At 44.6% G+C, this 12,499-nt stretch overlaps 1 protein-coding gene across 1 annotated transcript in view; it reads left to right on the forward strand.

The window, feature by feature from the left end:
* Positions 1-6,789, forward strand: part of hmgcra (3-hydroxy-3-methylglutaryl-CoA reductase a) — a 70,550-nt gene extending 63,761 nt beyond the window's left edge. Inside the window, exon 20 of the mRNA XM_069937460.1 lies at positions 6,500-6,789. Within this exon, the coding sequence (XP_069793561.1) occupies positions 6,500-6,530 (31 nt within the window). The 3' untranslated portion in view covers positions 6,531-6,789. The remainder of the gene's footprint in view (positions 1-6,499) is intronic.
* The last annotated feature ends 5,710 nt before the right edge of the window (positions 6,790-12,499 follow it).

Here is a 12,499-nt window from a genome sequence, read left to right on the forward strand (position 1 = left end):
TATTGTTGGAGTAGAGGATGTAGTTAAATAAGAATGTGATTCATGAAACTCTACCAGTAATTATGAATCTTGTGCATTTGGAATTGTTTACATGTTGCCATGAAACAGGTGGCATGATTGGTGCAGTGATTAGCACAATGTCTTTACAGTGCCAGCGGTCAGGACTGGACCTGGGTTTGAATCCTGCGCTGTCTAAAAGGAGTTTGTACATTCTCCCCGGGTCTACATGGGTTTTCTCCGGGGTCTCTGGTTTATCCCACCCTTCAAAAACTTGCTGCGGTGTAGGTTAATGGGGTGTAAATTCGGCGGCACAGACACTCGTAGGGCCGTATTGGCCTTTTACTGTGTTGTAGGGCTAATAAGTGCAGTTGGATAATCATGTTGAGGAACTTTGGGGGACATCCGATGCGCTCTAGTATTTGCCAAAGCCCTTTCCTGCTCACGGTGTCGAAGGCTTTGGTGAGGTCAACAAAGGTGATGTAGAGTCCTTTGTTTTGTTCTCTGCACTTTTCTTGGAGCTGTCTGAGGGCAAAGACCATGTCAGTGGTTCCTCTGTTTGCGCGAAAGCTGCACTGTGATTCTGGGAGAATATTCTCGGCGACACTAGGTATTATTCTATTTAGTAGAATCCTAGCGAAGATTTTGCCTGCAATGGAGAGCAACGTGATTCCCCTGTAGTTTGAGCAGTCTGATTTCTCGCCTTTGTTTTTGTACAGGGTGATGATGGTGGCATCACGAAGATCCTGAGGCAGTTTACCTTGGTCCCAACAAAGCTTGAAAAACTCAAGCAGTTTGGCATGCAGAGTTTTGCCGCCAGCCTTCCAGACTTCTGGGGGGATTCCATCCATACCTGCTGCTTTGCCACTTTTCAGTTGTTCGATTGCCTTATATGTCTCATCCAGGGTGGGAACCTCATCCAGCTCTAGCCTTAGGGGCTGTTGAGGGAGCTGGAGCAGAGCGGAATCTTGGACTGAGCGGTTGGCACTGAAAAGAGATTGGAAGTGTTCTGACCATCGGTTGAGGATGGAGATCTTGTCGCTGAGGAGGACTTTGCCGTCTGAGCTGCGCAGCGGGCTTTGGACTTGGGGTGAGGGGCCGTACACAGCCTTTAGAGCCTCGTAGAAACCCCTGAAGTCGCCAATGTCCGCGCTGAGCTGGGTTCGTTTGGCGAGGCTAGTCCACCACTCATTTTGGATCTCCCGGAGTTTGCGCTGAAGATGGCTGCATGCGTGACGGAAGGCTTGTTTCTTCTCTGGACAGGACGGCTTTGTAAGGTGAGCCTGGTGGGCAGCTCGCTTCTTTGCCAGCAGCTCCTGGATTTCCTGGCTGTTTTCGTCAAACCAGTCCTTGTTTTTCCTGGAGGAGAAGCCCAGTACCTCTTCAGTGGATTGCAGTATGGTAGTCTTCAACTGATCCCAGAGGGTTTCAGGGGACGGGTCCGTGAGGCGGGTTGCAACGTCGAGCTTTGCTTTGAGGTTTGCCTGGAAGTTTCCTCTCGCTTCGTCTGACTGCAGGTTTCCAACATTGAACCTCTTTCTGGGGGCTTTATTGTTCCTGGGCTTTGGCTTGAAGTGAAGGTTGAGCTTGCAGCGAACCAGCCGGTGGTCAGTGTGGCATTCCGCGCTAGGCATGACCCTGGTGTGGAGCACATCTTGTTTGTCACTTTTTCGCACCAGGATGTAGTCCAGGAGGTGCCAGTGTTTGGATCGGGGATGCATCCAGGTGGTCTTAAGGCTGTCCCTCTGCTGAAAAAGGGTGTTTGTAATGACAAGTCGCTGTTCTGCGCAGAGCTCCAACAGGAGGCGCCCATTGTCGTTGCACTTGCCGACGCCATGCTTGCCCAGGATTCCTGGCCAGGTTTCTGAGTCTTTGCCGACACGAGCGTTGAAGTCGCCCAGGATGACAACCTTGTCGGCTGTAGGGGTACTTTGGATGAGGTTGCGCAGGTCGGTGTAGAACTTGTTCTTTTCTGCTGGTTCTGCCTGGAGGGTTGGAGCATAGACACTGATGAGGGTGATGTGACGCTTGTTTTGAAGTGGGAGTCGCATGGACATGATTCGGTCCGAGAGGCCTGTCGGAAGGTTTTCGAGTTTGGAGGCAATGAAACTCTTGACCATGCAGCCTACACCAGATAGGTGTCGTTCATCCGAAGGCTTGCCAGACCAGTAGAGTGTGTAGCCCACGCCGCGTTCTTGGAGGCTGCCTACATCTGCCAGGCGGACTTCACTGAGAGCGGCTATGTCGATGTCAAGTCTGAGGAGTTCGTGTGCAATGAGGGCAGACCGACGTTCAGGTCGGTGGCTGTCAGCCTTGTCTAGCATGGTTCTGATGTTCCAGCATGCTAGTTTGAGTTTGTGAGCATCTTTTGAGGGGGAGGACGTGGAGGGGGAGGACGTGGACCTGTCCTCGGGCCTGCGCAAAGGAGCTTTTAGGTGGAGTGCAGTGCGCGCAGTACTTGCCCCACCCTTTACACCCATGGTTCCTCAACATGATTATCCAACTGCACGAAAACCAACAAGGTCGGGTCAGATACAGCAATGAGCTCTCTGAACCCTTCTCCATTAACAATGGCGTGAAGCAAGGCTGTGTTCTCGCACCAACCCTCTTTTCAATCTTCTTCAGCATGATGCTGAACCAAGCCATGAAAGACCCCAACAATGAAGACGCTGTTTACATCCGGTACCGCACGGATGGCAGTCTCTTCAATCTGAGGCGCCTGCAAGCTCACACCAAGACACAAGAGAAACTTGTCCGTGAACTACTCTTTGCAGATGATGCCGCTTTAGTTGCCCATTCAGAGCCAGCTCTTCAGCGCTTGACGTCCTGCTTTGCGGAAACTGCCAAAATGTTTGGCCTGGAAGTCAGCCTGAAGAAAACTGAGGTCCTCCATCAGCCAGCTCCCCACCATGACTACCAGCCACCCCACATCTCCATCGGGCACACAAAACTCAAAACGGTCAACCAGTTTACCTATCTCGGCTGCACCATTTCATCAGATGCAAGGATCGACAAAGAGATAGACAACAGACTCGCCAAGGCAAATAGCGCCTTTGGAAGACTACACAAAAGAGTCTGGAAAAACAACCAACTGAAAAACCTCACAAAGATAAGCGTATACAGAGCCGTTGTCATACCCACACTCCTGTTCGGCTCCGAATCATGGGTCCTCTACCGGCACCACCTACGGCTCCTAGAACGCTTCCACCAGCGTTGTCTCCGCTCCATCCTCAACATCCATTGGAGCACTTACACCCCTAACGTCGAAGTACTCGAGATGGCAGAGGTCGACAGCATCGAGTCCACGCTGCTGAAGATCCAGCTGCGCTGGTTAGGTCACGTCTCCAGAATGGAGGACCATCGCCTTCCCAAGATCGTGTTATATGGCGAGCTCTCCACTGGCCACCATGACAGAGGTGCACCAAAGAAAAGGTACAAGGACTGCCTAAAGAAATCTCTTGGTGCCTGCCACATTGACCACCGCCAGTGGGCTGATATCGTCTCAAACTGTGCATCTTGGCGCCTCACAGTTTGGCGGGCAGCAACCTCCTTTGAAGAAGACCGCAGAGCCCACCTCACTGACAAAAGGCAAAGGAGGAAAAACCCAACACCCAACCCCAACCAACCAATTTTCCCCTGCGAAGCCAAGCCAAAGAAAGAAAAAAGAAGAAAAAATATAAAAACACAAACTTCCAGACAATGCAGATCAAACACTAGAGGCAAGAGGGTTGTTGTTACATGACCTCACCACCAGACACATCTTCCCCTCTCCACCTTCTGTTGGGTCCGCTCCCTCCTCGACTCCCATGTCCACTCATCCCTTCTCATTAATTGCCCCCTTGGCATCTTCCCCTGTGACTACAGGAAGTGCCACACCTCCTCTGTCACCACCATTCAGGGCCTCAAACAGTCCTTCCAAGTGAAGCAACACTTCACTTGTGAATCTGTGGGATTCACTTACTCTATCCTGTACTCCTGTTGTGGCCTTTTCTACATCGAAGAGACAGGATGCAGGCTGAGAGATGGCTTTGCTGAGTACTTCCGCTCTGTCGTCATTAATGACAGGGATTTCCTAGTGGCAAACCATTTCAATTTTGCATCCCACTCATGTGCTGACATGGCTGTCCATGGCCTTGTGTACTGCCAAACCAAGGCCACCTGTAAATTTGAGAAGCAACACCTACTATTCCACCTGGGTACTCTCCAACTGGATGGCATTAACATCGACTTTTTCTGCTCATCCATTCTCAATCTCTTCCCAATCCCTCTGTCTTCTTTTCTCTAGCTCTCCACCATCATCCCCTCAAAACTGATTAACAAACTCCAAGACCTGGGACTCAACACCCCACTATGTAATTAGATCATGGATTTCCTCACCTCAAGGCCACAATCAGTGAGGATTGGTCGGAACATCTCCTCTACAATCTCCATCAGTACCAGAGGATCACAGGGCTCCATTATAACCCCCTGCTCTACTCACTTTACATCAAGACACTCTTAGGTAAACTCCCCCATGATTGAGACACTCATCCTCAGTCACAGCCTTGCGCGATTAAAACTGGGAGATATTTTTCTAACAGCTTAATTAATATAATTGCCATAAGAAAATGGGAGAGCAGAGGAAAGGTGGAAGATGATGACTGGAGTTAATGTGGAAAAAGTGTGAGGGTGTAGACTTAACCAGGTGCAGGTGGAATGAGAGGCCAGGTGGATGCTAAGTGAATTAGTACCTCTGGCAGTGGGAAGATGGGGGCAGGCTTAGCCTTTATTTAGTCAGTGGAGAGTAGAGTGGAAATGCTGGGGTGGCTGGAAATCATGTTTTATCTATGAATGCGAGTTGGTAGATAAAGCAATAATATTACTGTGATTTCAGACTGAGGCTTTCTGGATGGGAAAGGGGAGCTTTGACCGAACACCTAAGGCTTTGTAAATTAACAATCAATACTTGAATCAGATTTTACTGCAGCCTTGTTGATTATTTTGTCTTCAGATAATTGGTGTCTCTTAAAATTCATTACTAGGTTTAGAAAAAAACCCAGCATCACACAATGTCTTTGCACCTCTGGACAGGCATAACAAGTTCTCGAGTTTGTGATATTGGAGATATTTTGGAATTTTTAAATGGAATGCAATACTTTACCTGGTAAATTTCCAGGGAAGCAATTTGAGAGGCTTCTAACATGACACACTATTCATGAATTGATGGATTTGGATCATGTTGACAGAAGAGATTTTGTTTCGTTAACATTACTTTCAATGTAGATATCAAGGGCCAAAAGCCAGTTCTTGTGATGTACTGTTGTATATTTTATGCCTATTAATATAATACAGCAATAAAAGAGGAAAAACCCATTAAGAGTAAGCTAAAATAAAAACAAATAACATCTGATACTGTAGATCTCTCTCCACTGACTAAATAAAAGCCTGCCCCTGCCCCCACCCCATGTTCCCAATAACCACAGGAGCCAATTCAGAACAAAAACAAATCCAGGTAAATGACCATCATCATTGTTCTGACAGGTTACTCTCTCTACAGATACTCTGAGCTGCTAAGTATCTTTAGCATTTTCTGTTTTATTCCTATTAATGAGACCACTGATGCCGCTTGACCTCGTGGAATTCCACCAGCAGGATGTGTTCAGCTTCAGATTCCAGCGTCACGAAGTACAAGTGGCTGAAATTTTAGTAAACACACAAATACAAAAATTCCAATTCTGTTCACAACAGAAAATATAAAAGTTCTACAATTAAAGGATTACATGATATTAAAGAGAGTGATTTAAAAAAAAAATACAAGAAACAACTTGGAATTCCAAAATATTCAGCGAATACATTGATAATCACAAAGTGTTTGGAGCAGCTGGTAATGGAACGCATCAAAGCGCACCTTCCAGCGACACTGGACACACTCATTTGCTGACTGTCCAAACCAGTCCACGGATAATGCAAAAACATAAAATGCTGGAGAAGCTCAAAGGTAGAAAGGTATCTTTGCTACATAAAGGAGACAGTTGGACCTCCTGAGTTTCTCCAGCATTTTGTGTTTTGACTTCAACTAGTGTCTCCAAAATGACATAATACATTTTTTTTTGCTACAGCTAAGGCTATCATAATAAATCTTTCTTGTGCTCCATCCAAATCATGTCCAAGTTCTTTATTTCTTATATTACTTAGAAGAAAGATCTCTGGGTTTTTTGGTATGTGGCTTTTTGTGATTTTATTTAATACCTGGTTTAGATCTTCCCAAAATTTTTCCACTTTCTCACATGCCCAAATTGCATTTACTGTTGTTCCCGTTTCCTTCTTACAGCGAAAACATGTCTGATACTGTTGGGTCCCATTTATTTAACTTTTGGAGTGTGATGGAATAGCCTGTGTAACCAATTATATTGTATCATGCGTAATCTCGTGTTTATTGTATTTCTCATAGTTCTGGAGCATAGCTTTTCCCATGTTTCATTCTTTATCTTTATGTTTAGATATTGTTCCCATTTTTGTTTAGGTATTATGTCAACCTGGAAATTAGAAGATAACCTGAGAATACAGCAATGGTACAAAGAAATGAATAAATATATTCCATTGGAAAAAAATAATCACAGTATTCGAACAAATTTGGGAACCATACATGGAACACAATAGAGAAATCCTACCACGGACCTCCACCACCTAAAATGACAGAAGGAGAAGACGGCAAAATGAACTGACCCAGTATGTAAAAGTAGAAGACACAAATTTCTTGTTTATTTTTGTGTGACGACGTTGTTTAATGGGTTTAATGTATCATATAGATTGAACGTTGAATGAATGGGGGGGGGGGGGGTGTGGGTGAAGGAGGGAGGGGAGGGGGGAAAAAGGGGAGAAAATGACAGTGTATATTCAAGAGGAAAATGTCTGTATGTATTTTGGTCAGTATGGTTCATAGTATGAAAAATAAAAAATTTAAAAAAACTAGTGTCTACAGAATTTTGTGATTTACTTCCACAGATAATGCAGCAGCCTTGATCCTCCACTTCGTTCTGACCCATCTGAAGAATTATGCTTCATACTTCTGTTGTTCATTGACTTCAGCTCAGTGTTCCACATGATCATAACTCAAGAGGCTGGTGGATAAACTGTCCTCACTGGGACTCAACATCCTTCCTGCAACTGGATTCTGGACTTCACAGAAAGACCAGTCTGTCCAGGTTGGTAGCAAAATCTCAAGTCCCATTATGCTGAGCACTGATGTGCCTCAGATCCGGCGCTAGCGTTCGTGCTGCACATGACTGAACTGCCAGATTCAGTTCTAACAAAATCATCAAATTTGTGAATGATACCACAGTAAGTGGCCCCATCAGCAACAATGATGGCCATGCTTTACAGAGGAGATTGAAAGACTCTTCAAATGGTGCAAGAACAATGACCAGAGTCTCAATGTGGACCAGGTGATTGCTGACTTCAGAAAGACAAAGTTTGACCATTCTGGATTACACATTAATGGTTCTGTTGTGGAGAGTGGAGACCCCAAAGTTCCTTGGTGTGCACATAAGGGATGACCTATCCTGGGATCACATCACCACCTTATTAGTCAGGAAGGTGCAGCAACACCTACACTTCCTAAGGAGGTTGAGAAGGGCAAGGCTACTGGCTCCCATCTTGACAACCTTGGCTGCGTCATTGTGCAATTAGGTAGCTGCAAAGCATCTGCCTGGAAGTCTATCCAGAATATCATTGGATTATCCCAGAGGATCGCTGGGGGTCCATTCCTCTATTAACATTCACTTTTGTCTAAATAGGGCTTGAGGAGTTATAGAAGGCACTTTCCATTCAGTTTCACAGCATCGTTAGCTCACTACCATCAGGTGGTGGTACAGAAGCATCAAAATCAGGATTGCCAGGCTGGGAAATAGCTTCTTCTGCAGACCTTGAGGTTGATGAACTGTATCTTGTGGCCATGTAAATCATCCTGAATATTGATTTTATTTGTGATCATTGAGCACCTTGCATTTTGTGGTTCACCATGTCGTGGAGGTGCTGATTGGTCAGGTTGTATCTGTACAATCAAATGATAACAAACTTGAACCAATAAAGAGCCACTGATTTGTAGTTATGATCTGCAGAGTTACCTCAGCCAATCGCCTTGTGTTTCATCAAATCTCACCACTTCAGTCCTTGGCTCTCTAACAAGAAAGCTTTCAGCAGAAATTACTGGATTGCAGATGACACAACTTCATATTTTACTCAACAGTGACATCTTAAATCAGTGGTTACTAGATTTCACACAGTAGACTAACAACCTGTAAAAAAAAGCTTAAAGAACAGAAATGATTGCAACTTGCAGAGAGAATTTTCATTTTCTAATAATTTATCAGTAATGTGTAGAATATTTCCAGTAATGCTTTGGATTTAACTGTTAATTTCATAGTGGAATATGCTCCATTTCATCGTTACCCTTCCTAATCGAGATTCTTCTTCCTGATAACTGCTGCAAGATTTGTTGGGGGCTCAGTAAAGATTTTCTTGCAAAGGCTCCTCACCACTTATTGCAGGGTATCAGAGAATGCAAAACAGGAAGGGGAGGGGCCAAACAAGAGTAAACACAGTAGCTCAACAATGACCCTCTTATTCTGAATCGCACCACAATTCTTGTTTCAAAAATAAATATTTTACATCCTTTAAAATTTACTTATGATGAATGGTCGCAAGTGACGAGCCCTACCCCTGACTGAGAAACGGATGAAAACAAGAAATGACGACGTGGGAATGACAGGTTAATGAAGAAGAGCTGGAGGAACTCAGCCCATCAGGAAGAATGGATGGATAGAAATAGTCAATATTTTGAGTTGGATCAATCTTGACATGGGGCCCTGACCTGAAACACGGACTGACCATGCATAATCATCTAAATTTACTGGAATGAAATAACAATGCCTCATTAGTATCTGTTCCTAGGGGAACATCTTGAGCACAGAAGCCCTAATTATTATCAGTTGAATTAATTCGACAGGCCTCATTGCTCACACGACCAACATCAGTTTCACTGGATGAGATTACCAGGTAGATAAAGTGTGAACGATACAGTTAAAGACTCCATGGATAACACACAATGCCCTAAGTAACTCCTGGAAATCTCCAGTCGACGACTGAACATTCAGGATGGCATTGAGAAGCTTGAAAAAGTTGGGAACATGCTGAACCTCACTCAGAGGAGTGGTGCACTGGCTCATCAGCCATCTCATTGCTTGCTGACATCATTTTGTATATCTTTGGCTTGGCTTTGCGGACGAAGATTTATGGAGGGGTAAATGTCCACATCAGCTGCAGGCTCGTTTGTGGCTGACAAGTCCGATGCGGGACAGGCAGACACGGTTGCAGCGGTTGCAGGGGAAAATTGGTTGGTTGGGGTTGGGTGTTGGGTTTTTCCTCCTTTGTCTTTTGTCAGTGAGGTGCAACTATATAGAACGCATCTATACACACACCACAATCAGCTGTTCTTTGCTTTCCTTTTTACACTTGTATACAGAGTTGCTCAGAAGCAGTACGACATTTTGGCTGTTCCCCACTGCACATGGTTGGAATCTTGAAAGAATCTTAAAACATTGATTGGTGTTTTAATTTTGATATTTAATTCTAAAAATATAGTTTAAGTAATCAAGGGTTTTGATTTTTGAGTAGCATAAATGTCAAAAACTAGCATTTTCAGAATTCTGAGTAAACAACTGAAGAGCTTCAGCAGCCTTTGAAGTCAACACTTCACTTGGCACCATTCACATTACAAATAATGTTGCGAATAGTCTTGCTGACTTGTTCATTACAACTCAGTCAGCTGCCGCCCGCAAAGGGATTTGCGGAAAAATACTGCTTTCGGGCCCACAAGGTCGGAAATTAAGATTTAATCTTTGTAGATGGGGATGTGATTGCTCAACTGTTTTAATGTTACAAAGAAAATGGTATTCTGTGAGAAACAGAAGTACCTTCACAGAAATTGCTCGAGACAAAAATTGAGAACAAAGAACATTTATTATAACAACAATGCAAAGTTGGGTGCTTCCCCTTACCCTGGGAATACACACACACACTGGGGCTCACCCAACTTTTATACAGTTTATTTCAGTATAGAAGTACCCTCCCCCTTACATTCTTCTGCCTCCTGGATAAGTTTGGCATTAGGCAATCCTGTCTGCCTACGTGCTGTTTCTGTGAACTTGGAGGACCAGAGGGTATCCTGTCAGTGTCCCATCATGTCATTGTCCTTATTCACACCTTCCCAACCCTCAGGGCTTACTTAACTCTTATATGCGGAACTTGCTGACTCTGTCTAAGGCTAGAAGACCCTTATCTTATTCAGACTAACTTTACCTTCCTCCATTCTATTATCTACCCTTATCCTATTCATACTGGGCTTTATTCATTACACATATATCCATTCTAGCTTTCTTCATCTCTCATATTTTCATATTAGTTTTACTCATCACTCACAATCCTCACTTTTCTTTTAGCTACGCTTCGTGAATTCTCAACTGGAATGTATTACTTGTAAACTTGGTCTTTTTCCCAGCGAGTCAGTAAACAAACTGCAGTCTCAGCATCATCAGACAGAATTTGGGAAACATACATCCTTTGGGTTATAGTGATCTGATGAGGGGTCCGTTGAATTAAATACTGCACACAACTCTTTAGGCAGGGGAGCACCATAATGGCCAGAATAGCGAGTCCAGCTGCTATAAGGACTGTGGGTATCAGACTCTAGTTAGCAATAAAATGTCTAGTCCATCCCACGCCAGACCAAGGTTGCGAAGTCTGAACCTGGGCATGGGAAGATTTCCAAACTCTTGAAGAAGTGTCTTTAACCACCTGACCGTTGTGAGCATTGTCATTAACCAGTCTTTCACAAATCAATTTGTATCCGTTGAAACGGACGTACAGCTATATCGCGACCGCCAGGCATTACCTGGCGCATAACTTTCTTATTTACTCTGAGAGATTGGACAACCCCGAGTACTTTGCTTGGCTATAGTGTATATTCCCGAGCAATGAAAATACCGTACAAAAGTATCCACAAGTGCCTGTGTTCCACAGTGTGTCTGCTGGTGGAGCTGATCATAATTTGCCGAGCCAAGGCTTTGTTCAGCACTTGGCGTCCTTCTGCCGTCCACCACAACCCATCAGCAGTTTGACGCATTCCCTGGTCCTTCATGTAAACCTCCTCTTCCCGTGAAAAGATGGGAGTCTTTTGAACCTCATATGGGGTGGGCAGTAACAGCTGCATGTCTATTTTCTCCATGAGCGCAGCCTGTTTGGCAGCTGCATCTGCCTGCCTGTTCCCCTGTGCTTCAGGACTGTCACCACTTTGATGGCCCCGTACATGAACTACAGCTATCTCCTCAGGTAATGTAAGAGCATCTAGAGATTGGACAATTAATTTTCATGGATCAACTTTTATCCTTTCCCAGTTATCATTCCCCACTCTTTCCAGATCTTCCCAAAGGTGTGCACTACACCAAAAGCGTACTTTGAGTCTGTGTAGATTGTGCCCACCTTGTTCTCTAGACCCTGGAGAGCTCTACAAAGGGCATACAATTCACAAGATTGTGCTGACCAATGACCGGGAAAGCGACCGGCTTCAATCACTACTCCTTCCTTCTCATCCACTACACTATACCCGCTATAACAAGTGCCATCAATGCAATGGGAAGATCCATCAATAAACCACCTTTCACCCTCCTGTAAAGGCTCATCATTTAAATCCTCTCAAATTTTGGTCTGTAAATCAATTACCTCTAAACATACATGCTCTAAATCATTTATGGCATTGTCAAAATTTGGAGAAACCAAGAAAGCTGCTGGATTCTGTTCTTTATTTGTAATCAGGGTCAAATCATCCCTATCCATTAGGATCGCTTCATATTTTAAAATTCTAGAGTCTGTGAGCCACCTTCCAGCACGTTGTAAGAGAATATTGCGGACTGTGTGAGGGGTGTGAACTATCATCGGGGCACCAAATGTAATCTTTCGTCCTTCCTCAACTAAAATAGCAGTGGCTGCGATGGCTTGCACACATTCTGGCCAACCACGACAGGGTCTAAAACTTTTGACAGAAAAGCAACTGCCTGTCTACAGCCTGCCCTCTCTTGTGTGAGTACTCCGGTGGCCACACCGTCTTTCGCATTGGTATATAGGTCAAATGGCTTATTTAGGTCGGGTAAAGCCAACACTGGGGCACTAATAAGGCGCTGTTTCACCAAGTTAAAATCTTTAATCTCTTCCTTTGTCCAGACAACAGCTTTGCCCCCTAGAATCGCGAGTTTATCATAGAGAAATCTGACCAGGCTAGAATAATTTTGTTCAGCTCCCTCAAATCCTGCACTAATCGATATGTACCGTCTGGTTTCTGGCCAGGCAAAATTGGGGTATTAAAAGGTGACATACAAGGTTCGAGTATACCATCTTCCACCAACTGGTCAATTGCTGGCTGCAGCCCCTTTCGGCCAGCCATCGGAATTGGATACTGCTTTCGTCTAAT

The sequence above is a fragment of the Narcine bancroftii genome, chromosome 1 (assembly GCF_036971445.1).
Source record: "Narcine bancroftii isolate sNarBan1 chromosome 1, sNarBan1.hap1, whole genome shotgun sequence".
Lineage (NCBI taxonomy): Eukaryota > Metazoa > Chordata > Chondrichthyes > Torpediniformes > Narcinidae > Narcine > Narcine bancroftii.